At 40.8% G+C, this 27,548-nt stretch overlaps 1 protein-coding gene across 1 annotated transcript in view; it reads left to right on the forward strand.

Annotated features, from left to right (window-relative positions):
- The window catches only part of ORC5 (origin recognition complex subunit 5), a 65,356-nt gene that overhangs the window by 16,201 nt on the left and 21,607 nt on the right, over positions 1-27,548 (forward strand). Inside the window, exons 6-12 of the mRNA XM_079993677.1 lie at positions 899-1,029; positions 1,873-1,921; positions 2,927-3,017; positions 5,705-5,757; positions 6,002-6,114; positions 8,464-8,511; positions 8,692-8,802. Of these exons, the coding sequence (XP_079849803.1) occupies positions 899-1,029; positions 1,873-1,921; positions 2,927-3,017; positions 5,705-5,757; positions 6,002-6,114; positions 8,464-8,511; positions 8,692-8,802 (596 nt within the window). The remainder of the gene's footprint in view (positions 1-898; positions 1,030-1,872; positions 1,922-2,926; positions 3,018-5,704; positions 5,758-6,001; positions 6,115-8,463; positions 8,512-8,691; positions 8,803-27,548) is intronic.

A 27,548-nucleotide genomic window follows, 5' to 3' on the forward strand; every position in this document is an offset into this window, starting at 1 on the left:
ACCTCTCCTGGTGTTCTAAACTAGAAAGAAAAAAAATCACCTCTCCTGGTGTTCTAAACTAGGTCCTAAGCATAAGAGTAAACAGTAGCTCTGTTTGTTGCCTTGTCACAGATTCTTAAATTCAGATACTGATGAAGTTTGACGCAGTAAGGATTACATTAAAATGCATTAGTGTTACAAATAGCAATACAGAAAAATATAGCTATGAACAAAATACTATGTAATTAATGAACAACTAAGGTTGGTATATAGCATAATGATTAGGGCACACATAGCGGCACAACAACTTATGAAAGCAGCCCTAAATATCACAATAGGACAGCTGGAAATTATAAATATGTATTGACTAAAGCTGGAATCCATAAAAGTGCATGTTTTTCTGTAGTTCAATACCTACACTGAATTAACAACTCGGGTCAAATTTGAAATGGAGAACTTGTTCTTACCCTGAAATCTGGGCCTGAAAGAGAAATTGATCAGAAGGGGAACCTTGGAGTTTGATCTGATTAAAAATGCCTGATTTGGGGTTTGTTAAGGTTTGATTGCTGTACTCACAGCTGACTGAGTCTGAAAGTGTGTGCCTTTATCTTGAAGAGAGATGACTGGAAACATGTAAGCTTCCCCCTGAAACCAGACATGGTGATTTTGGCAATCACTGTTCTTTTACATTGGAGACTCCTTACTCTGGATTTTCCAGAGCTGGTTAAAAGGTGTTCAGTGCTCAATTGCCAGGAGGGGATTACAGGCCCTCTGGAAGAAAGGGGTGTTTCCTGCTGAAGTATAACTGTATATCTAAAGTGTGCAAACATTGTTTGTTCTCTGCATAATTTTTAGCCTGAGAACAATTCTATGATGTGCTCATCAGCTTTTTGTTTTTCAATGCTCTTTCTTTAAACAGGACACCTGCAAAAGATTCTGTCCCATGACCATCCTCCGGAGTATTCTTTTGATTTTTATGCTGCATATATAAATATTCTGCTAGGAGTTTTCTATCCTGTCTGCAGGGACCTGAAGGAGCTCCGACATCTAGTAAGGGATCTCTTTGGTGTTTTCATAATGAATGTGGTGTCATGGTGCTTTTGATGCTGGCTTTGGAATTCTTAGAATGTCCTATATAACATAGCATGTGGATTCTGTGCTATTTCTCAGTATGTAACCAGGTGTAGGTTGCTAGGTTGTCGGCTCAGCAGACAAGAAAGAGAAGCTCAGCGAGCTTGCAGCCTTCACAAAGCCACATTATTGATCTGCATACATAAAAGTAACTGTTGCCTACATGTAGGGGCTGGAATAACGCAGCTCTCTCACCAGCAGCTGAGTGGGTTCTGAAAGACATTGTTGCTGTGTCTGAACATCCTTGAAATGTACTAATGCCTCTTGGTCGCCTAGATGAATAGGTACACAAATAGAAATTTCTGAGTTTTATGTGGCTGGACTGTAACCTACTGTACAAAGATATTTATATCCATTGTTGCACCCACTCCCAGCATGTGACCATTGGAAAGTTGCCCACTAGGTTATGCGGCTACAGTTCTGAAAGGTTCCCCATTCCTGTCTTAAAATATGGACATGCATTCAGGACCTTCAGGTTACCAGATAATGGCATTATACTGTCCTGCTTATTATCCATGCCAAAGATTTTGTTTTTATGGCTCTGTGCAGCCACTAATCCATCTACCATTTTCTTGTTTTATTTTTCTTGCATGTAATTTCATTGTAAGCTGCTTCTCTTCAGGGTTGGAGAGGGGTGTTGCAGCTCCTTTTCGGATAGGGGTGGGATATTTTTAAAATGTGTCCCAGGGCTCTTTCAAATTCCAGGGATGTAAGGATTTAAAATGTGGGATGATACCAATTATACCACTGCTTGTCTTGCAGGCTGCACTCAATTTTTCCAAGTACTGTGAGCCTGTGGTCCAGCAAAAGGGTGAGTGTTTTTCGTTCATATGAATAAATAGTGGATGATTCTAGAGAGGAGGCAATAAAAAACTTTGAGTCTTTATATATTTCTGACCATGATTAGGCAAATCAGAAGTGCTCCTTGGGCTGATTTACTCTTCCTGCCTTCTCTCTCACTTGGGCATCGTTCTCCTTCAGTTTTGGGGCTTGCTGTGGAGTTAGTCTTATGTGTATTCCCCAAACCACAATTGGTAATCATTGTTGGAAATGGGGTGTGCAATACTTTAGGGGTCATGGGCAGGCTCAGTCGTCTAATCATAGTTAGGCGATCGAGTGTGCTTTTTGGACTCTGTGCTAAACTGAACAGCAACATTGGTTATACCCATAGGGCTGATCTCCAAGGAAGGAGAGGGGAATGCTTTCCGGAGAGAATGAGTGAGAAGGAGGGGATGGTGCAATTTAAGTCTCTTGAACAGTGGTTAGGTAATTGGACGGTGCTTTGTCTGCACCTGATTAACAAGGAAAGGGCAGGACTGAAGAGTCTTTTCAGCTAAAAGGATGCAGATAAGACATAGAATTATCAGTCAGTAGGGCATGGAACTCTTAATCTCAGAGTTGTGGGTTTGAGCCCCACATTGGACAAAAAGATCCCTGTATTACAAAGGGTTGGACTGGATGACCCTTGTGGGCCCTTCCAACTCTACAATTTCCATGATTGCAGTTCCAGTTATTCTCAGATTGTACGCATCTGCATAGGAGGGGAGAGTGCATAAGCTGAGGTTTGTTCTACCTTATGCATATCATGCTAAACCATCGGTCCGTTATCAAAACATTTTTCCATTATGCAACATTTGCAGCATAACAAACAGTTATACTATAGTTTGATGTTATGAACATAATCAGTACCAGAATCTCAAAAGAAATGTGCCTTTTAATCTGTAGACCTATATTAAATCCAAGAGCCAGTGTATCACCTGAACACTTCTCAAAGTTCATCTTGAATCAATACTACTTTTGTGTGTTTGTGATACAGCAAGTGAACGTGACACACGCAAACTTTGGAAAAATATTGAATCCCACTTGAAGAAAGCTATGCAGACTGTTTATCTGCGGGAAATATCAAGGTAATTGTCCCCCTCTTTATTTTTAGAAAACTGCCTCTCAAGGCTTACCTAAAATGTCAAGTAGGTGCTGTAGGTGGTATTCTTTACTGCTAAAGCAGATGTCCTGGCTTTTAAAAATCTGTTAAATAGGTTACGCCTACCAATAAATGAAAAATAATGCAGTACGTGTCTGCTTCTAAATGGAACATTGGGCTAAAGCTGTTAGGTAAAGGTGCTGCTAGATGAGATGTGGGAAGTCTGCAAATGAGTGTGGTGTGCTGGTGGAGAGGTGCTTGGGGTGATTTATTTATTTAATTAGTTTAATTAATATTTTTTATATACAGGAATTATGTATTTTGGTTGCTTTCTATTTTTATGCTAGGGTTCCTTTTTTAAACTATATTGTAATGACCCCTTTGGTTAAGCGATACATGCAATTTGATTTGAGGTGCTTAAATTTCTCCCATTGAAATTTGTGAGATTGACTGGTGAAATCAATTTTCTTCACTTTTCTCTTTCTTCCAGAGAGAGCAGTGGTTGTTGGATATTTGTGTGCATTTGCCGGGAAAAGGTTATATAATCTGTACCAGGGCTATACTAGTTTAAGCTGAATGTGTGTGATCTGAGATGCAGCAAATGTTTATATGGAAAAAAGTCTTCTTGTACCTGGAAGATAAGCATGACAGGGAGAAATCTGAAAGGGGATTTTGTCGCAGTCCCATACCATCCAGCATAACTGGATACTAAGCTCATGCTGTTAATATTTAAAATTTTCACTGATTGCTATTGATATTTATGTTATTTTAAAAAGTCAATACTTTAACGCACTTTAGAATCATATTGTACAACTTAGCATTTTGCTGTACAGATGATAATAATAATAATAGTAATAAAAACAATACATTTTTATTTATACCCCACCCTCTCCGGCCAGGGCTGGGCTCAGGGCAGCTAACACCAAATATGAATTACAATAAAACGTAATAGAAAAGAAAAACAACAACAAACAAACAATTAAAATACAGCTTAAAATGCAGCCTCATTTTAGTAATAGCCCATAAATCAAGACCATAAAGGGAGGAAACATCAGATATTCACCCGAGCCAGCCAGCCATGCTGGTCCTATATGGGCCAGCAAAAAAGTCAAGCCAAAATTTATATACCAAATCCCGTATAAGGGGTCAGAGTGAGTCTAAGCCGAAGGCCAGGCAGAACAACTCCGTCTTGCAGGCCCTGCGGAAAGGTGTCAGTTGAAACCAATCTAACCTCCTTGAGGCTTGAGACCTCCAAAGTGTTGTTATTCATGGACCTTAAGGTCCTCCGTGGGGCATACCAGGAGAAGCGGTCCCATAGGACAAGTCTTTTGTAATTAACTGATTGTAGAATATTATTCTGTTTTACCTACACTTAACCCTTTATCCATTTTTCATTTACATAAATGTTGCCGTGTTTAGTGACTATTTTTGCCAGCAGGCCACAAATAGGGGTTACCTAGACTTGAGGACTAGCTTTCTGTTCCCCCCTCTCTCCCCATCCCAGGTGAAATCATTTGGTGTTGTCTTTTGTGGTGGTGGGTGGGGGTCATTCTTCTTGCTACAATTCCCTATCCAGTTTGGAAGCAGCTACAACAATGAAATGGAACCAGAGAACCTGAATGGGGAGTTACCTAGCAACTGAAGCATTGTGTTTGGGTTTTTCCCATTCTACCCTTGTGCATGACAGTTTTAAAGCTAGTATTGGTTCTTTTAGGCAGTTTAATATGGTTGGCATTTAATATAGTGCTTTTTGAGTATTCAAAATATTTCACACACAATGCTTACAACCTACCCTACATGGTAGTTCAGTAATTTCCCCATAATGCAGGTGAGAGGCTAGAAGATTATGGCTTGCCTAGGACTACTTAATGAACTTATGGTTTTGGTGAGAAGTGAACTAGAGACTTGCCTGTTGATACTCCTAAACTGGGTCTATAATGAGGCATCAGTAGTAGTAGTAGTTGCTTGCAGGCCAGGTTGCACCATCCTTAGGTTGTTGTTGTTGTTTAGTCGTTTAGTCGTGTCTGACTTTGCGTGCCCCCCTGGACCAGAGCACGCCAGGCACTCCTGTCTTCCACTGCCTCCCGCAGTTTGGTCAAACTCATGCTGGTAGCTTCGAGAACACTGTCCAACCATCTCATCCTCTGTCGTCCCCTTCTCCTTGTGCCCTCCATCTTTCCCAACATCAGGGTCTTTTCTCTTCTCATGAGGTGGCCAAAGTACTGGAGCCTCAGTTTCATGATCTGTCCTTCCAGTGAGCACTCAGGGCTGATTTCCTTCAGAATGGAGAGGTTTGATCTTCTTGCAGTCCATGGGATTCTCAAGAGTCTCCTCCAGCACCATAATTCAAAAGCATCAATTCTTTGGCGATCAGCCTTCTTTATGGTCCAGCTCTCACTTCCATACATCACTACTCCTTAGGTTAGATTTAGCCAATGTTAAATCCAAGAATAAAAGTTACTTTGACTGTTTTTGTCTGGCTAACTGATGTAAATCAGAATAATCTGACATCATTGTTAATCGTCTATATACTTTAAAACAGTTTAATTGCATAATTATTCCTATTTAAAAGTAACACAAATGCACTCACTCATCTCTAAAAATCAAATGTCTAAGTGTCTTGCTTTTAGGCATGGCAAATGCATTTTTAAAAATAGCTGCATTGTCTTTTAGCTCCCAGTGGGAACAATTACTCCAGGATGATGGTGAAGCCGGGCAACTAAAAGGTATGTGAAGAAGTAATAGTGTAGTGTTAATTATTGACAAAAAATACCCCTGTAATTTGGAGCAATTCAGTCATTGTCTTCAGTATGCATTTGCGAATACACCGACAGTTTAAAGAAACTAAACAGGCAGCACGGAATGCTGGTACATATTTTCTTCCAGCAAATGGGGTTTGTAGTGATCAACATTGGTTAACTTAAGTCTTTCAAACTCATACATTTTTTTTGTCTCACAATTTTTTTCTAGGACTTTCAGCTCATGCTCATGTAGAACTTCCATATTATTCCAAGTTCCTACTAATAGCTGCATACCTTGCTTCTTACAACCCTGCCAGGACAGATAAGAGGTTCTTCGTTAAGGTAAATAGGTTTCTTCTTTTTGCCGTAATCTGTTCTAGCATTCTTTAACATTCTGTAATACATTTGTATGTCTCTAAAGAGGGACGCGGGTGGTGCTGTGGGTTAAACCACAGAGCCTAGGACTTGCTGATCAGAAGGTCAGCAATTCGAATCCCTGCAATGGGGTGAGCTCCCGTTCCTCGGTCCCAGCTCCTGCCAACCTAGCAGTTCGAAAGCACATCAAAATGCAGGTAGATAAATAGGTACCACTCCGGCGGGAAGGTAAACGGCGTTTTCGTGTGCTGCTCTGGTTTGCCAGAAGCGGCTTAGTCGTGCTGGCCACATGACCCGGAAGCTGTACGCCGGCTCCCTCGGCCAATAAAGCGAGATGAGCACCGCAACCCCAGAGCTGGTCACGACTAGACCTAATGGTCAGGGGTCCCTTTACCTTTTCTTATGTCTCTAAAGAGCTTTATAAACCATGGCTAAAATTACACTACTAGCTCTACATGTTCAATGGAGCTTTGAGCCAGACTTGGTAGCGCTTCAATAGCAATCTCTCCCCTCAATTCTATATGGCAAAACACTGTTGAAAGTGGGGGATATAGTTTCATCTGGGGTAGAGATCAAAGAAGAGAGTCAAAATTCTGACTGGACATACCTTTAAGTAGCTTTTTGACTCCTAGCCAGTATGTACACATTAATAGCCTTTTCAGCAATCTTGTGTGACTGCAGTCTGAATGCTGCATTCCTTTGTAGATAAACTTCCAGGGGTGACACAGTGGTAGCGGGAAGGCCTAGAAGGAAAAATAGATAGAACAACAGATATGACTCTTGCCTTTCCAATATAGGCTACATTGGAGTCTCACAAAAGCCCTTCTCCGTCCTCCAGCACCATTCTCATAGTTCAAAGACACCTTCCAGAGAAGTCTGGAAGGCCACATTTTCTCCCTGCTCTGAAGGCTCTTCTCCCTTGCTTTAAAACAGGAGTGGGAAACTTGTTTTTTCTACCCTGGGCCTCTTTCTCTTGGGACTTCACACCACAGTGGAATCCTACCTGTATGGCAGTGAGAAAAGATGCTTTGGTCAGTTAGGAGGTGCATAAAACCAACATACAGTAAGAGGCTTAAAGACAGAAAAGAATTAATACAGGGGTTGATGATCAATTGCATCCATTTGCTAGTGGAATGGACATACAATGGGACTTCTTCCTCTCTCCTGCTCTGCAGCATCAGCCACACGTCCTAAATTCTTCTCTGGGTGGTTGGAGAGTCCCCTGGAGCAGAATTTTTGAGGAAGGGGCATGGGTTGCAGGGGAAAGTAGATGTAGATGAAAGAGGAGTCCTGTTGCACAAGTGAAAGTCTTTGTGTAATGTTGGATTTCACTCACTGAGGACATTGGAAGCGTGGAAGTTTTTTTCTAATACTGGGAGAAAAGCCTAAATCTCAACAATTGGTTGGTTTTAATTATTTCAAAGAAATGAAGTGTACGTGATACATTTCATTAATCAATATGCTTGCTTTATACTACACTAGGATGAATATAATTTATATGTATTTTTTCCTTTTTTATCTTTATAAATTGCTTATTTTTAATAAAAATATTCAGCAAGGCAGCAGTTTGATTTACTTTATATAACCAAATAGCAAAATCTGAAGAAACGTCAGTGGTGGGGTGATACCAGCATTCGGTTGGCAACTCTCCAAAATAATTAACCCTCCGTGCCTTCCATCAGTTGCTATTTTGAACAGGCGCAAAATTGGCTTTGTATCTAAAATAACTACTTCTTTAACTAGATTTGATAAGGAAGCACGGAAAGGCTGGCAGCATTTTAAAGCAAAGCAGTAGCTGCTTCATCTTGTCAGTTGATGGAAAGGAAAACATTTCTCCCCTCCCAGTCTTTTTGCAGCTATTTTACCAGTAGGGAGAAAGCGAGAGAGCTGCATGTTTTAAATGGTTGAAATGGTTTAGTGAATTTTCAGATAAATTTGTGGATAACTGTTTTCAGAGGTACACACAATTACTTTCTGATTTATTTTTTATCTTATGCCTTCCAGTTAATCTCTCTCTCTCTCCCCCCCCCCCAATATAAATACTGTACTTTTTCAGTGGTGTGCACTGTCTGTCACAGTTTGACGTGCCAAAGGCAGGCCACAGTGGGCCATATTTTAGCGTTGCTATTGTCCATACAGGGTTTGTGAAGAATAAATGAAATAGTTATTACATGAAGTATACCTGCAACAATACAGTTGTGTATGCTGTCACGTAGCTGTGTGATATGTTCAGTGAAGTTGGGCTGTTCTCCCCATATAAATTATGTACCATTGTAAATAACTATTTCACAGTTTGATTTTTCTTTTCACTTGCAGCATCATGGAAAAATTAGGAAGAAAAACTTTCAGAAGAAACATGAAAAGGTAAATTCAGCTTTCTGTTTGATAGATTATCTCCATTCTGGTATACAATTGAAACAGAGTGTCACTAAATTGTCTTAACATATGATGCTGTCTGATAACTGGAAAAATAAAATAAATAAGATCCAGCCTGCTATGTTCCAAGAAAATCCAGCTGATGAAATATACTTTCTTTTAAAACAGACCAGCAGTCACCTTCTTGGGCCAAAGCCATTCCCTCTGGACAGATTGTTAGCAATATTGCATAGCATTGTTGATAGCAGAGTTGCTCCAACTGCAAATATATTTTCTCAGGTGAGTTAAGTTCCTAATATAAGTTTTTTGGTCAACAGTTTACTGGTTTCTCTTTACAATATAATTGTAAGCTTTGGTTGTTTCTTGTGTTACCCTAATTAACCACTCACAGATGTTATTTTAAATATTTAATGAGAAATTGTCTATGTGTTAGCAATTGAAACTTCCAAAGGTTCAGACTCATGTTTTCTCACTGTTTGGTTGTCATTTAATTCCAAATGTTACCAATCCCCTTCTGGAGAGCTTTTAATGCAGATTTTAGCCAAGTATTTGTTGTGTTCATGTTGATGTGTAGAAACTCTGTGCTGCATGTTGCAGCTGTTCATTGCGTAAATATAATAGGCATGATTTAATAATCTAACATCTGCTCAAGTGATGATATATACACACACAGGAATCGTTACTTGGCACTACAGAACAGTAAACCGCCTTTTAAACTGGTTCAAACTTAGAAAGATGTTTCCGGGTCTTTGACCTGGCAAGGAGGGAGAGGGATTAACTTGAAAGTTATTCACTCATCTTTACACTTCTCATATATTTTGGCTGTTGCCCCTTCCCCAAGAATTATGTCTAAAAGGAAAGCACTGTAAATGCAGGTAGATTCACTCAGGGTAAGAGTAGTGAGAAATATGCTTGGTAATTTGTACAATGCAACCCCCCCACCACCACCACCAATGAATATCTGTCAAATATTAAGCAGTGTGGTCTTGAATATTAAATCAAAATGATTACAGTTGGCAACCAAAATGATCGGCACCAGAGCACTCACTCCATAAAAAAGAGAGAAGGTATAGCATATCTAATGTGCAGCACAACCGTTGTTTTCTAACTCCAAAAATGGTCCCAGTATGGTCTCTCTTATATTGTTGGCCTAGATGGGGAAACCATATTGTTCCTGAATAAATATAATTTGTCAGTTCTGTCATGCACCACACACACACACACACCTCTCTCATTCTCCTCTTTTTATATCCTTCTCTTACAGCCTACTGGAAATGTGACAAACGGAACATATGCACCATGTGTTATAAACATTAACTGCCACATTCAGTTCTCCTTTTCCCTTTCTTCTAATTTTGGAGCCTTACTTAGTTGGTGCCATCAGGTGTCCAAGTGGCTACCATTGACCACAGGAATAGGTTAAGTAATTTTGAATGCACCAACTCCTGGTAATGCCGCTAAGAAAGGACTTTGTTTAAGCTACACATTTGAGAAAGAACATTGTCAGCTTTCTTTATAGTGTATAGATCCTGCTCGCCATGCTCCTTCATTCATAGAGAGCCAGTGTGGTGTAGTGGTTAAGAGCGGTAGACTCGTAATCTGGGGAACCGGGTTCGCGTCTCCGCTCCTCCACATGCAGCTGCTGGGTGACCTTGGGCTAGTCACACTTCTCTGAAGTCTTTCAGCCCAACTCACCTCACAGAGTGGGACGCAGGTGGCGCTGTGGGTTAAAGCCTCAGCGCCTAGGGCTTGCCGATCGAAAGGTCGGCGGTTTGAATCCCTGCGGCGGGGTGCGCTCCCGCTGCTCGGTCCCAGCGCCTGCCAACCTAGCAGTTCGAAAGCACCTCCGGATGCAAGTAGATAAATAGGGACCGCTTACCAGCGGGAAGGTAAACGGCGTTTCCGTGTGCGGCTCTGGCTCGCCAGAGCAGCGATGTCACGCTGGCCACGTGACCCGGAAGTGTCTCCGGACAGCGCTGGCCCCTGGCCTCTTAAGTGAGATGGGCGCACAACCCCAGAGTCTGTCAAGACTGGCCCGTACGGGCAGGGGTACCTTTACCTTTACCTTTTACCTCACAGAGTGTTTGTTGTGGGGGAGGAAGGGAAAGGAAAATGTTAGCCGCTTTGAGACTCCTTCGGGTAGTGATAAAGCGGGATATCAAATCCAAACTCTTCTTCTTCTTCATTCCCCTGCCCTGTCTTATGTCTGTAGCAGTATCTTCTATGTAACATTTTGATATTTTTATTTAGTCAGTTTTCACTAGATGGCAGCATAACCCAATGAACAAGGGCAGTATTTCAGGAAGTGACCCTCCATCAATTCACGGGTTTTTCTTTCACATTAAATAGAAGTGTCGGATGGAAGTTTACACAATCCAACCTTCCATGTTGTGTTTAATAGACAGAGTAGTTGTCTGTGTAATAACTATCTGCATGTGTGAATGAGCTTTGTATACAACAAAGATACTGTTTCTCCATGTAGGAACATGGCTTTTACATTGCTATCTTTAAAAAAACACACTAAAAAACCAACAACTTCTGAGGTGATCTAGTGCCTGTTCGGTTCTGGCCATGATTATCCAAATTCACTCTGTAGCCTCATGTAGCCCATACCTGTGCAAACACAGGTAAAGAAGTCTTCCAGGCCAGGCATTATGAGCATCACTCATGCCAAATGGCTGCTCTGCCCTGGGACCCTGCATTTGGAAAATAAGAAACCAGCAGTTACTCAGATTTGTATCTAAAATTATAAGTGAAACATCCAGGTCTCCTTGTGAAGCAGAGAGTGGAAGTAATGGGAAAATCAAGGTCTTCATATTTGCAAAGCTGAAGAATAATTTTAGATGGAGTACTGGGTAAAGATCAGTTGAAACCAAATAGAATAAGCAGACAAAAGTGGCTGAAGGGCATGCAACTCTGAAAAAGCAAAAAACTATTAGGTGGTAGAAGATCATCATCTAGTTTCAGGATCCCATGATCCACTTACTGTTTCTTTGTTCCAGTAGCATTGGGTGCAGCCCCTAATCTGCTCTGCTATTTTGTTGTTTACCATTTAGCCTGAAGAGTTCTGGCTAAGTACTCAGTACTTTGGGACATTTTGCTTGAGTTTCCCCCCTAATAGACCAACGTGTCTGTTAGAGAAATGTTTTGAGTCCAGTATTGTTTTCTGCTTCAGAATATACACTAGATGGCAGTTGTGTCAAATAATTGCCCTTCTTGAGTTGCATTGCAGCTAGATTCTTCAACAGTTTGAAACTGATTAAAACGTTGCTTTATTTAAAAGTCAGCCACCCCACTCAAGAAGCAAAAATGTAGGATAACATAGTATAATACAGTCTGAAGAGCTCATGTGCACAAAGCTGCCTTCCTTATAAGCGACTGCGTGTATGTGATTGTGTGTACCGCAACTACATAGGGCAGAGAGGATTATGTGGGTCTTTCCACCCAAATGCCATCCCACCAAGAGGGAGGTAAGCCAGTAATTGGGTGGGATAAGACTTATACAGGAAGCCCTATTCATGTGGTTGCAGTGTTGGTACATATGCTGCAGCTGTGTGGAATAGCACAACAGGGAAGTGACTGCCATGCACACATGTGTGATGGGATCCTAAGATTCATTTCTCCTTAAGGGCGGACTGGCTCATAATTCAGGAATCAAATGTACAGCCCTCCAACTAAACCCAGCCCCCTTTGGTTGGGTTTAAGGTGGGCAAGACAAAAAGGGCTACTCCCCTTTTCACTTCTTCCTGCTTTGTAATGGGGTGGGAGGGACAGGGAGAGGAGCACAAATAAGAGAAGGAAGCAAATGCCTGTCTATCTCCTTGCCATTTCTCTCTCATGCAGTTTCCTCATCCACTCCCAGGGACAAGAGCTTTCATTCCCACCTTGCCTGCTTCTGCTTCACCTTTCTCTAGTACTATTCCTTGCAGGATGGAGGAAAATATGGTGTATCACTTCAAACTTCCTCCTGAGAGTGATTCAACAGTAATACCAACCGTTTACATGGCATATACTCTATATATGTTGTGTTAGAATTGGTTTTGATTAAAGTAATATTTTCTTGCACGTATGAGAAAGGTGAAGGTGCCATTTGAATTTGTGTTTTTTTTTAAAAAAAATCACATTGTGTATTCTTGTACAGTGTTTAATATTTTAAAGAACAATAATTCCACATTTTCAATATTAGGACAGTAGTATTTGAATCCATAATATTGCTTTTTTTAAAAAAAAAAAATCTGGCAGATAAAGTAGAAATGCGATTGCAGAAGCCAAATATTTTTAAAAGATGCTTGTATGTATCGAGGCAGTCTTACTCAATGCATACTAGGCAGTTGCAGCCAGGTAATCCTTAACCTCAGTTGGAGTGAATCTTCTCAATCCTGCCTTATTACAGATGCCAACCTCTTTGTTATCTTCTGCCATTTGTCCTTCAAAGCTTTCCTTCAGTGTCAATATGAATACAGTGGTGCCCCGCAAGACGAATGCCTCGCAAGACGGAAAACTTGCTAGACGAAAGAGTTTTCCGTTTTGGAGGTGCTTCGCAAAACGAATTTCCTATGGGCTTGCTTCGCAAGACGAAAATGTCTTGCGAGTTCCTGCGGGGTTTTTTCCTTCCCCCCCCCCCCTTTCTAAGCCGCTTATCCGCTAAGCCGCTAAAAGCCGCTAAGCCGCTAAGACGAAAAAACCCCTAGACGAAGAGAATCACGGAACGGATTCTTTTCGTCTTGCGAGGCACCACTGTAGCATCTTCAAGCTCCAAGTCTTCTTGTACCTCTTTTTTGTGAATGTCTTCCCATTCACATAGCTGTTTTCCCATTGCAGTTGCTTTCCATGCAAAATAAGCCCCAGATGGATCAGACTGAAATAAATATGGTCATCCCTTATTCCACCCACATATTAGCAATGATATACCAAATGGGCATACACCCTCAGATTTTGTGTATTCTCGTGTTACAGAAACAACCCCTTGCACTGGCTGAGCTGTTAGAATAGGTTCATGATAAACCAAGTAGAACTGCTGGGCCAGTTTGCGTGCTCTGTGGACAAGTACTCTGTAATCAGCACCCATATACCAAGCCTATGTGTTTGATTTTGGATTCCACTTTGCATACACTCGGTTCATCATACAGAATGGATTTCTGCTTTTTTTCCTGTTGCCAGTACCACGCCACTTACAGCTGCAATTCCAACTGATGGGGCTCCTGTGGCAACAGCTCGCATGCCTGTTTTTAGGTCTGTTAGCTTTTGTAGCCAAATGATCAACCTGTTTTATATGTTTGCCCTCTCAAAAGAGTCCTGAGGAACAAGCCTTGCTATAAATGATTTTCAAGACATGCCACATTACCATCAATTTCTCTACCACTCTGTTGCTGAAGGCACACCCATTAAACAGTCTGCAAAATACTAGGATCTCCAAAAGTAGTGAAAATGTCCTTCAGATTGTCTGCAGTTTTTGCATTCTTGCTTGCTAAAACACTGTATCTTTTAGCAAGATACAGATAATATCACTGTAGTAATGTGACAATGAGAGAGATAAATTGGAAGTCATTGCTGTTGGAAAGAAGCAAAAATAAGATTCTACAATAAGACTCTTCTTGGCTATTTTCATTTTCCTAGTCAGTGTTAGTTGCTTGTTTTTCTGTGAAAATAGCCTGATTGGGCTTACAGAAAAGTGAGTTAGGTCTATGTTTTCTTGGAGAGTCATAAAAATAACTTTGTCCCTCACTTTTCACTGATCATTACTTTCCTTTGACACCTGCTGCTCCCTCCTCAATCTTTGCTTGCACCTAGTCAGATTGATTTCTCTGGCAACAAGGCCTACTTCTTCTCCTGGAACCTTTAAAGCATTGCTTTAAAGGCCCACTGAGAAAGCTGTATGTGAGCTATATTTTTTATAATCCCAGAGGTCAGCTTTATTTTCCATTCTGTGAGTGCTTAGAGCCAGACTGATTCCTAGGTGGAACCAGTGTGTAGAATTCTGTCAGGCCTTCAGATTAATCCGCACAGTTATTGGTTATTTATGAACATTTCCAAGCATTACTGGTGGACAGTGTATGTTGAATGATCAATATACAAAATTCCTTCATATATAGCTACTTTCTGCACATTATCTGAGGTTACTTGGAGACTATCCTTATTGCATGGGTGAAGCACAAAATGACCAAATTAGGCTGAAGTATTCACATTCTGCGGGACGCGGGTGGCGCTGTGGGTAAAAGCCTCAGCGCCTAGGGCTTGCCGATCGAAAGGTCGGCGGTTCGAATCCCCGCGGCGGGGTGCGCTCCCGCTGCTCGGTCCCAGCGCCTGCCAACCTAGCAGTTCGAAAGCACCCCCGGGTGCAAGTAGATAAATAGGGACCGCTTACCAGCGGGAAGGTAAACGGCGTTTCCGTGTGCGGCTCTGGCTCGCCAGAGCAGCGATGTCACGCTGGCCACATGACCCGGAAGTGTCTCCGGACAGCGCTGGACCCTGGCCTCTTAAGTGAGATGGGCGCACAACCCCAGAGTCTGTCAAGACTGGCCCGTACGGGCAGGGGTACCTTTACCTTTACCTTATTCACATTCTGCAGTGTTTCTTGGACGCTATGCATATCTTATTGCATATCTTATTTTATTTAATAGGATTTAAATTTGCTTAATCATCAGAACCGCTAAGATGCTTACATATTTCTCAGAAAATATGCAAAATGCAACTGAGAATATGCACATTCCCCAAGACTTGTTAGAAATTATATATATCGACCGGAAAATATACACTAGTTTCTCTTCATGGATAGATTATGAGCACAGCTTCTGTGATGTGAATTTGTACATTGACTGGTTATTATGCACCTTGATAATTCAACTTGCTCCTAACAACTATCAGATTTCTCTGCCAGAGATCACTAGCCTCCCTCATACAACACAGAAATATCTTAGAAGAGGAAATTACCATTGCACCATTTGAAATATGTGGTGTAGAACATATTTAGGATTGGAGTCTACAGATAATAAGCCTGATCCCGGCTTCTTCTTTGTTGTAAGAAAAGACTTGCTCCGCACTAGTTTATCATGAGAGAAGAGAAGCAGAGCTGTCCCACTTCCCTCTAACATCTTGATATAGGTTTGTACCTGTGCTAGAAGTACAAGGTTGCTTCTGTCCTGCTATACTGAAGATTATAGGACCATGCTCCAGAGTGGTTTTAAAACTGTTCTAGGCAAAACTGGGTCTCATCTGCATATTGAGAATACTGTTAGGATATAGTTCCGTTCCACCTTAAAAGGAACAGGCACGACTGTTTTGTGTTACATGCCTGTTTACTTCCAGCATAGTCTGCTGGGAACTTCCGTTTGTATATTGCTTTTGCCTTTTTTTTTTTTTGCTGTTTGCTGGACATGAAGGGAAGCAGACAAGTTTTTCCTTTGTTCCTGAACTATTTTGAATAAACACCTGTAAATAATGCTTACAAATGTCTCTGTCCGCCACTTCCGTTGTGAGAAGATTTATTCACTCTGCTGATAGAGCGTGCCAAGTCTCTAAAGGGATCTGAGGCTTATGTCGCTGATTGATGCTGTTCCAAAGGAGGCCGGGGTTTGCCCGGCTGCCGGCCAGTGGCTGGAGCTAGCTGGGGGCCTGCCTCATGCCCCCATCTCCCCAGCAGCATCCCAACAAATACCACTCCCCAGATGCACAGATGACCCTTCCAGTGGCTTCATATAGGTGTTGTAGGACTTGCCAGTCAGCCAAGCAAACACGCTTCCCCATGGCCACCCCCTGAAACCTACTTGTAGGTAGGAGTGGAACTGCTGAAATAGTGCTTCAAACTCACAGTCTGCATTGCTGATCCAGGATACCTTGGTCAATGGAATCCAAAGCCAGTGAGAGATCAAGGAGAACCAACACAGTTGCATTCCCCCTGCCTCTCTCCCAATGCGGATCATTGGTTAGGGCAACCAAAGCTCTTTCAGTGCTAAAATTGAAATGGGTCAGGATAGTAAACTTCTTTAAAACAACCTTCAAGTTGCACGGACACCACCCCCTCGAGCGGAGATGTTTTCGCAATCTTCTGGGCCCAGGGAGATCCTCTTAAGAAGGGGATCTACCACCACCTCCTTTAATGAAGCTAGTACCACTGCTTCTCACAGTGAAGCATTAACTACTCCCTGGACCCACCTGGGTTCTCAGGAGACAATTTGATATGACCTGTGGATAGAAAGTTTGATAATCCTTCACTAAGAACATTCATATGTGATAAAAGTGATGCAGGATTCCCCTCCCTGATGATTATGTACTCTAGAAACTGTCCAACTTTTACCTTGATGTGTTGTCACTTTTGACTGGAGAAGAGAAGTTATTATTGGAAATTGAAAAGTGAGTATATTTTGTATAGCTATTAAATCATTCCTTTTGTGGTTTCCGTTACATGTCATTGAACTCATTTTCTACAAGGAGATAGCATCTTGAAGTTTAGGCTAGAGGAGTTAGATGACAAGCACTAAATCTTTGCTACATTCTGGGGGTGGATAGAAGAAATACTGGACAAATTCTTGATAAGATTACATGCACTGTTTGTTAATGTTTAACTAACGGACCCTAAAGAATTGTGCTCTGCTCTGCTGGAATCTGCCCAGTGAATGTATTGGTGTCCCAAATTACAGGGTACATTACATAAACAGGTTCCCTCCTACAGAAATAACAAATAAATTTAAGAACAGGTGTAGAGAAGATAAGTGGGCCCCTGTGTGATTAGTCTGACCAAGAGTTGATCATAAAAGGAGCTATCTGTCTTTCCACATTCATATCGACCTTCCACAAAGGGTGCTGAAAAGAACTTCTATATAGTTTTCCCACTTTGTCCTTGCGACAACCCTGAGCTGCAGAATAGGCTGAAAGATAGTGACTGACACAAGCTTCATGGCCACGTAGAAATTTGAACCTGGATCTTGCAGGTTTAAGTACAGCATTCTGTCCGCTACATCATATTAAAGTGACTGTTGCATCGAAAGAAGGGACCTTGGTTGTTCACTGTATTTACTCATGAGGAACTGCATTTGTTTACGCTGTTCTAGCAACAGGAAAGGGCAGATCATGTTACATACCAAGTAGCATTACAGTTCCCTTCATAATATTTATGGTAAGGAGAAGGCATCTGTCCTGCTTAGATACACATATAATGCCTATTTTATTTGCTGGATAAAATTAGTGGAGGAAGAAGAAGATGAAGATGAAAAAGAAGAAGAAGATGATGATTTTGGACTTGATACCCCGCCTTTCACTCCCCTTAAGGAGTCTCCAAAGCGGCTTACAATCTCCTTGCCCTTCCTCCCCCACAACAAACACTCTGTGAGGTGAGTGGGGCTGAGAGACTTCAGAGAAGTATGACTAGCCCAAGGTCACCCAGCAGCTGCAGGTGGAGGAGCGGGGAATCGAACACGGTTCCCCAGATTACGAGTCCACCACTCTTAACCAGTACACCACGCTGGCTCTCATAGTAGTATTTCTGTAGCATACTACTAAGTTCCAGTACTTAATAAGTTGAAGATTTGCAGCAGGTATGAGCAACTTTGGCACTCCAGATAAAGTTGGACTCTTAACTAAGATGGTCAAAGCCCATGGATGATGGGACAACATTTGGAGGGCCACAGGTTCCCCATTCCTCCTTTATAGCATTGATTTCACAAAAGACTATGATAGCAATCAGTGTCAGTTGTTGGGTTTTTAAAAAATGTTAGTATAAAAAGGGAAGCACAACAGTGCAAGCTTTGACTTCTGCTTCCCTCAGGCCAAGATGACCTTGCAGAAATCCCTGTGGTGGCAGGTAGGGGACAGAGGGGCCACCACTGTGAGCTGGTGGTACCTCACCAGACTGCTTTTCCTTAACCTTGACATAGATAAATCTCAGTTTAAGAATTTTAAAGCCCCCGGAGCAAGCAGCTGAGTTTCCACAAAGTCACCACAAACCTTAGTCATGGAGTAGAGTGTACCATATAATTATCAAAATGGTGCTGTCTGGAACTTATCTCTTTTAGTCATAGGGACAAAGATTTTTCAGCAAGGCATAGCCCTGGACATCACTGTTTCTAACCAAAATTTGGCCATGAGGTATAACTTAAGCTTTTGATTTGATTAAGAATGCACTTCATATTTACAGCTGTATCACTTAGACCGAAATACTGAATGCTAATATGATGTGACTCAGTCAAAATAATGAGCACTACTTTCACCATGCTTCCAGCTGGAGGGAGCCAAAGGGACTGTGTTTGAATAACAACCAAAATGTTTGGGCTTTTGAAGGAGGGACAATGTGACAGATTATCCCCCTGTCACGACTTTTCATATCTGTTTCAAATGGATTGAACCTGGCAAGCTCCAATTACTGTGCTCTTACTTATTGTCCAAAGTTTATGTAGTGATTAAATCCAGTGAGAGACTTGTCTAACAACTCATCACAGAAATATAGGGATATTTTCCAAACCAAAGGGCTTGATGAACTTAAATAAACTGTTGTTTCCAAAATAAGGTCTAAGGTTTAGGGGGTTTTGACTCATTTCCCCATGGGAACAGTCTGTGGTGTCAGCTACATAGGCTGGAAAGGAACCTTACTTGTTGTGTTTTTCTTTTGAAGAAATATGCCAATTTAATAGTTATAGTCTTCTACCAAGCATTGCCATGGCTATAATTATCCTTATTTTTCACTGGTTCTGTAAATTACATCTCAAACTGATTCCTGGAGTATTTTCCTTGGTATGAAATGAATAGAGACCACCACATAAGAGCATGGATAAACTTCGGTAGTTTCCATAATTCCAGTGATTCTTGAGCAGAAAAAAAAAAATCCCATCAGATTGTGCACAATGGTATTGTTTTGGTGAGTTTTTTTATGGCTTGTCCCAAAAAATGGTCAGTCCCCTTTCACTTTTCAGACGACTACTGGAAGAATAGGCTATTTAGGTGTTATATAAATTTTGTCTATAAATGTACATGCCTATATAGTTGGTTAGTCTTAAGTCATTCTGTTGAACAATTAGAATGGACAAGGGATTCTGAATTGACTAAGAGCTGAACAGGTCATCTTCTTTCTTTAAAACAAGGTTTTCTGTAAGCCTTGCCTTGATAAAATCCACCTCTTAGGCCAGATGGAATGAGTTGTCGCCAGCTCAGTCAGCTGAAGTGTACCATGCACTTCAGAGGGAGAAAAGGGGATGGAAAGAAGTTTAAAAGGCCATAATTTTCTTGTTATTTCTTTAAAACTTTCACTTGTGACAAATGTGGCAAGAACATTCAAGTTAGACGTGTAGAAAGCGCAGCATGGTAGCTTTGGTTAGCACTTCAGTATGAAATGTGGCACTTTCAGAGAACCTGCTGTTGCACTGAAGAAAATGAGCAGGCTGTACTTTTTATAGCAAATTACTAATAGAATGTCAAGGCTTGCCATTGGTGTGAACAAAAAGAAGAAAAGAGAAAAACACCATATTTCCCATTAGAATGTTTTATTTAAAAAAAAAACAAATTAAAGGTGATGGGATGCAGTCACCCCATCACCATCACAAGTCATAGTCATTTTAATTGATTTTAAACCTTTTTCCTCTTCTGAAAATGGAAGCTTTTTTCCTAGTTTATGTTTTGCAGATAATCAGACTTTATTAAATGTACTGTGCTGCATATTATGATGCATATTTCTATTCAATTCACTGTTGTTGTCACTTTGCATCTATTTACCAACATTCTCACAAGTGATCTCAGTATTTTTTGTTCATTTTTAGTGGAAATTAATGGACATTTGGAAATTTTACACAGACGAAAGATTATCTGACTACTTTGGAAACTGCAGAATGTACCATTTTATATTATCAAGGGAGTGTAGGTTTTCTGTGTGGTATGTCTTAATATTGTATTTTTATTTTGTTTTTGGTAAATATGATCTACTTGGTTACCAGCAAATGAAGATTTCGTTGACATTTGGTTACACAGAGCCTGGGAAAGAGCAATGATGGAAAATCACCTTTATTTAGTTCTCACAGTTTCTCAGCAAAATACTGTAAAAATAGATGCTGGTCCCTAAGAATTAGAACTGTAGGATGTTCATCCTTGCTCTTATATATAGATTTCCAATTGCAAGCCAGCAATTAAATTCTGGTAACATTTCTGCTCCAAACCTTGAAAGAAGTTCTAGTGAAAGTATTTGCTAATGGTGTTTGACTGCATTTCTGAGCTGACTTTTCTCTGTGTATTAACTCATTCATGTACTTCAGTAGAACTAGTGTTGGAGCCTACAGAAAGTGATTTTTTTTTTATCGCAGGAGTGGGGGCATTTTTTACAAGGTCATGCTTGGAAGCCTGTTGTTCAGAGCAGAAACCCCAGTTTACTGATTAGCTTTGCTCAGTTTGTTTTTATGTAAGTGGCACAACTCCATACAGGCAACACACACCATGGTCAAGGAAGGTTATCTGTTGCTTTGTGTGATGTCTGAAATGATAAATTGTAGTTAACAGCTATTGCTGCACTTCCAGAGGCTGCTGCATCGTGGAGACTATAATGAAATTATGAAGGGGACTACTCAGAGGATGGGAAACAAACGCAGACAAACTGGGTTTTGTGCTGTACTTTTGGAAGCTCAAACAGTGATTTGCATTCTAAATTAAGATTAGTACGAACAATGATTTGGTGTGATATCTTTAACTGAGCTATAGTTGGGCAGCTCCTGTTCTTTTCTGTTGTGCCTGTGTTTTTATATCAAACAAATCCAGCTGAAGCTTGTTACTTACTGCCTTTTTTTAATCTTGCTGTTAAATACAAGCTTCTATTGTTTGGAGCTAAATAATCGGCTCATCCTTATGTAGACAAGAACAAAGACCGTAATAGCACATCTGGTTTATCTCTTAGTAGAGCAAAGATTAATTAAGTGGTAATGGTGCAACTTTTCTTAATAACTCTTCTAAATAAAGCAAGCTTGAAAATGAGAAAAAAGAGATCTGTCACTTAGATGCCTCTTGTAGTTTTGTTGACAGGTTTGGAGGGGTTGTTAAAATTCTCTTTCAGTTGAGGGTGGGAATATTTTTGTTCATGGGTTTTCTGGAATTCAGGAAGCCTTTTTTATTTCAAAGTTTTTGAAATTAAATGAAATCCTGTTCTTTGAAATGATAGAACAAGTTAACACTTGTCTTTGGGACTTGTAAAGGAAGATACCCATTTTGGTAAAGAAAGAATAGAGTTGTCCCAAGCTTTTTAAAAGTGTAACATCTTTGAGGCACACTCCAGTGTCTCGAGACAGACAGATACCAACAACCTGGTCACCATGTTGTTCAGCTTAGATCTTTCTCATGCCCTAAAATTGCATCTGCAGTATGGGGGTAATAATACTCCTCTAGCTTTGTGGGTTGTTGAAAAGATTACTGAGATAATGTGAAGGGCTTTAGGCACTTGAAATGACTGTATAAATGCTATGCTGTTGTTTTATAGTACAATCCCAGTAAAAATATTAGATTTCCCTCAATTTCCCATGAACTGCATCAGAACAATTATTACAGTGGTGCCCCGCAAGACGAATGCCTCGCAGTACGAAAAACCCGCTAGACGAAAGGGTTTTCTGTTTTTCGAGGCGCTTCACAAGACGAATTTCCCTATGGGTTTGCTTTGCAAGACAAAAATGTCTTGCGAGTCTTGCGATTTTTTTCGCCGCCCCCCCCTTTTTCTAAGCCGCTAATAGCGCTAATCCGCTAAGCCGCTAATAGGGTTGCTTCGCAAGACAAAAAAACCGCAAGATGAAGAGACTCGCGGAACGGATTCTTTTCGTCTTGCGAGGCACCACTGTACCTTGTTTCCTTGACTTTGAGAGCTCCTGGCTGTTGTTAGCAGGTTCTTTATGGGAGGGAGGTGGTGCCACCTCCACACAGTCCTTGGGTTATGATAGTGATGGGATTGATGCTGTATCCTTTCCACTGAAATGGCTCACTGTCCCTTACTGTCCCTGTTCAGCGTTCCCTTCCTGTGGCCAGACTTTGTGCAACAAAGCAGCACCATGCACAGCCGAGGCTCTCTTCTTTGTCCTGGCCTTGCCTGTTTCCATTAAGGACGATCTTGCAAGCCTCTCTGGGCTCCTAACTCTGCTACCGACTCCCCTCTTCACACCTGTTTCACCTATTTGAACAGTATTCTGGAATTGATCAGTCACCCTCCCAGAAAGTGACAGCTAGATGTAAAGAGAACAAGGACATTTCACTTCCTGCAAATAGCAAAAAGAAGAGCTAAATATGCAACCTTGAGAGTTGATTCATAGCAGCATTTTTGGCGCAATTAACAGCTTAAGTGTTTTTAAGGCAGTGCTTGATTGATCAGATGGACAGAATGCAAATGTGGCTTCCCACATTTAAACAGTATTTTCCTATAGCACCTAATGGGGCCGCGTTAAGTATTTGAAGGAAGATAATCTCAGTTACCCTGCTGCTACCCACAGACGGAACACTAATAACAGATTAATAGTAATAATTCTGTGTTTAAATCTTCAGATTATAGTGTTCATCCCATATACCAGCATTTGGTCTTTTGTGCAAGTCTAAACGTTAATAATACATACTGTATGATTACATATAAACAAATGTTTTAAGAGACGATGCTGTTATCCAAATGAAAATAAAAAAATATTTGGGTTAAGAAACAGAAGGTGGTAAATATTACCCCTTTTGCTCATAAATAGTATATCACAAGCCACAGGACAAACCTTGATTATAGTTTATGGTTTGCCAGGAAATAGCTGAAACACAAGCCTAGCTTCAGACAACATGCTAAACCAAACCATGGCTTACCTCAGCTCAGCAGCCGAACAGCTAGTTCAGAGCAAAGTGGCCTCCATTTTCTCTCTAGAAGCCTGGCTTAGTGTGACATGTGAATCAGGCCGTTGAGCTTGCTGTGATGCCTTTGGAAGGACAGAGTGGTTTTGAATCTCAGCATTGGGCAAATTCAGCTACTGTGGATTACTCACATGTATAGAGGTATTTTTATATATATCTCAAGACTGTTTAGGTGTTACTCTAACGCACTTTGAAAAGCCACTGCCAGTTCGCTTTTCAGCAAACCTGCTGGTTTCATGGTATTGCCTACATGGCAGTCTTCTCTCTTTTTTTAATTCATTTTTAGGACTGTATTGATAAACTATAGCATATGTCAGCAATAAACGCATATTTATTTCAGAGAGAGAGTATGTGTGAGAGATCTGGTACTGAAGGAGCCTGCAAGTATAGGAGTGGCGAGTTTATGCTTGAGAATGATATGCACATATCCAAATATTCCAATATTAAGGTCAGTAGCGGTCATTCTGGAACTGAAGCCAAAGCAGCTATTATTTTAGAAGTGTTCTGGACTTCTAACCCTAGTCAAATTTACAGCATGAAGGAAGGCCTGTGTATCATGCTCAGCTAAAGATATTTGAAGCAGAAAAGAATTGGGATGAGTAACTTGAGAAAATTTTATAAGTAGCACAGCAACAGCACAGTACAAGGCCTGAGCCTTTGTAAGACAGGTAGGCTTGACCTTTGAAATGGAAATTGCAAAGCCAGTGGCTTTGCTAAATAAGGAAATTAATGGATTCAGAGTAATTGGAAACTACATGATTATCTGTATTATGACCACTTAAATCTCATTTGGATAATTAGACCCACATATATTATAACTTTGTGGTTAATGGGAATAAAAAGGCTTTTAATATATGGCAAAAGTAGACATTCTCACACCCTAGAGAAGCCTAATTTTGGTTATATCTTTTTCTGTGTAACTCTTAGGAAATAATATGTAACCTCTATAACTAATGCTTTTAAAAGGTTACACTATTTCAATTATTATCCGATTGTACATTTTTTCTCTTTAGATTATTTTTACTCTGAGCATTCCTTATAAGTTATGTATCTGCTGTTCAAATTTGATCTTTTATCAGATTTTTATCTTAGTAAAACTATTTTAAGTGTCATCTAAGACTGTGTATCTTGACCTGAGATATGTGACTGAGAGGCAATCCAGGGGGAAATATAAATTAGACCCAGACATAGTGATTTCTGGGCTTAGGAACACTTTATTTCACATGCAAATATTTCTCTAGGGTACATGGGTTTGCTCATTTCTTGGTTTAGTAACTGTCCTTCATTACTTGCTTGAGTCCTTACTTAAACTCTTTCCTTGTTGAATTTCACACTAAAAAATAGAAGTAGTCAAAGCTGGCCTTACATTGGTCTTTGAATTATTGTTGAGGACCTTGAGCTTCTTGTTTGTTGGGCATTGTAAGTTAAATGCTGAGATCATGGGATTGCATAACTGAGTTTGAGACTGGGGAATAATTTTATTTATTCTGTTTTTAAAAGTATGTACCACTCATGTAAAATATTGAGGCAGTGTACAACACAAAATGGGACGCGGGTGGCACTGTGGGTTAAACCATAGAGCCTAGGACTTGCCAATCAGAAGGTCAGCGGTTCAAATCCCCGTAACGGGGTGAGCTCCCATTGCTCAGTCCCTGCTCCTGCCAACCTAGCAGTTTGAAAGCATTTCAAAGTGCAAGTAGATAAATAGGTACCGCTCTGGCGGGAAGGTAAACGGCGTTTCCGTGTGCTGCTCTGGTTCGCCAGAAGCGGCTTAGTTATGCTGGCCACATGACCCGGAAGCTGTACGCCGGCACCCTCGGCCAATAAAGCGAGATGAGCGCCGCAACCCTAGAGTCGGCCACGACTGGACCTAACAGTCAGGGGTTCCTTTACCTTTACCTTACAACACAAAATATTCTAAAAAAACAGAAAATACCACAAGATCATCGCAGAAATCTCTAGCTTATTTCCTCCCAGGATCCTTTGGATTATTTTTTGGATATAGCAAATAGATCTAAGGCAGAAGGCTGATGATACTGATCTGTGACCATGAAAGTGAAGAAGATACAGATTCTTAGTATTTATACCAGGCCAATCCAAACCAGATGCTTCAGATTACCTGACAGTTGCAGGGACAATTCGTAACGTTTCCTTTGGTGCCTGGACGAGATTTGAGAACCGAGTGCCCTCAATCTCAGTCTTTGAGGTTCTTGGTGTCAAAACCAAATACAGTGGTGCCTCGCAAGACGAAATTAATCCGTTCCGTGAGGCTCTTCGTCTAGCGGTTTTTTCGTCTTGCGAAGCAAGCCCATTGACGCCTTAGCGGATTAGCACTATTAGCGGCTTTTAGCGGCTTATCGGCTTAGCAGATAAGCGGCTTAGCGGCCTAGAAAAAGGGGGGAGGGAAACCTGCAGGAACTCGCAAGACATTTTCGTCTTGCGAAGCAAGCCCATAGGAAATTTGTTTTGCGAAGCACCTCCAAAACGGAAAACCCTTTCGTCTAGCGGGTTATCCGTCTTGCAAGGCATTCGTCTTGCAGGGCACCACTGTACCTGCTAGGAATAATTGTTCCATAAGTTAAAGCCTCATATTCTACCAAAATGCAGCAAGGTTTTGTTGCCTTTCTTTAACGTTCTTAAAATTTAGTATTCTGTTTGGCCTCTATCCCTGTCACCCTGCCCAGATGTGTGCATATGCAATCTTCACTGCCAGTTTCGGGGATTGGTTGTATGGAGACTGGGAAGCCATGAAAATGAAAGATTCAAGTCATCGTTTGTACACCCACCCATTGCAAAGTGACAGGAGGGACCAATAGCATTATCAGGGTACAGGACACTTTCCTCCTAAGCAGAGCTGATGGTACCTTGCAGTCTACAATTTGGCAGTGGAAATGGTTAGGACAAAGAGAGGGGAGGTTTATGAGAGGCATGGATAATGCCGGGGGGATAACATTTTTTGAAGCACGTCACTTCTTGTCCATTGACAAACAAGAGTGTCCTGATAGAAAATATCCCTATTGCATCCCACAGAAGCCTCTTCACTGAAGTCCTTTTTATAGCTTGTATTATGTCGCTTACTTGCTGCTTTCTACCACCTGCCAGCTTAGCACCTGCTCCGTTCTGATGTCATGCATCTGAACAATGTGTCCTTCCCAGCTGAGTGTCGATTAGGACGGCCTCTGTGTTTACACGGTTAGCGCTCTTCGACTACATTGTTGGTGATCATGTCCTGACACCTAATACAAAATAAATAAGGCAGGTGTCTTTAATGAAAACTCTTCAGCTGTCTAATAGGTCTCTGAGTGCTTATGCTTCCAGTTGATAGATTGGGTTTAAAACAAAAACGAAGAACGATGGTGGCCTTCATCTTCCCTGCGAAGCTTAATGACCTGTTTTTTGATAATTCAACTAAAAAGCCCTTTTGCTGTTTACGTGAGGATGGTTGTCTCAACAAACATTTTGAGGTTGTAAATCCGAAAGGGTGGAGAAAATTGAGGAACTTCACATTTGGAACAAGTAAATGATTCTGATTCAAAGGAGAGCATAGCTTTGAATATTGTGAATGTGTCTGGAGGGAGAAGAGGGAAGGTGTTGTAAATATAAATTTTCTGTCACTGGTTTCTGTGATCTCACATAGAATAAATTGGCAAAATGAGCCTCTCAGTTCAGTAGCACAGCCTAATTTATGTAAATTCTCTTCAGAATAGGCATTAACCTTGATCCTTACTTCCCCTGTTCTGCTTTAAATCTTGCCTTTGATACAGTAATTGTAATAAAAACAGAATATTCCATGATTAATTGCCTTTTCCCTTACTCACTTTCATTTCACTTTCCAATATATTGAGGAATGTGTTATTGATATCCCTCTACCACAGCATTTGGCAATCATTAAGCAGTGGTATTTGTTTAACAAAATTTATGTGACTTTAAAATAGACAGAATAGACAGAGTATTTAGTTTTTAAGCTGCAAAAATCGGCTAGAACACAATAAAAATGTATTAAAACGCCATAAAATACTCATTCCCAGCCAAGTTGTACCATAGAATCAGTAAGATAAATTCCATAATGACCTATTATACTCTCTAATTCACATGGATATTTGGTGTTGCTAATGCATAAGAGGTAGTGCAGGGTAATCTTGTTAACCATGCCCCATGATAAATCAGAAATATACTGAGAGAGAGAGAGAGACTGAGAG

Source organism: Podarcis cretensis, assembly GCF_951804945.1.
Source record: "Podarcis cretensis genome assembly, chromosome: 10".
NCBI classification, from domain to species: domain Eukaryota; kingdom Metazoa; phylum Chordata; class Lepidosauria; order Squamata; family Lacertidae; genus Podarcis; species Podarcis cretensis.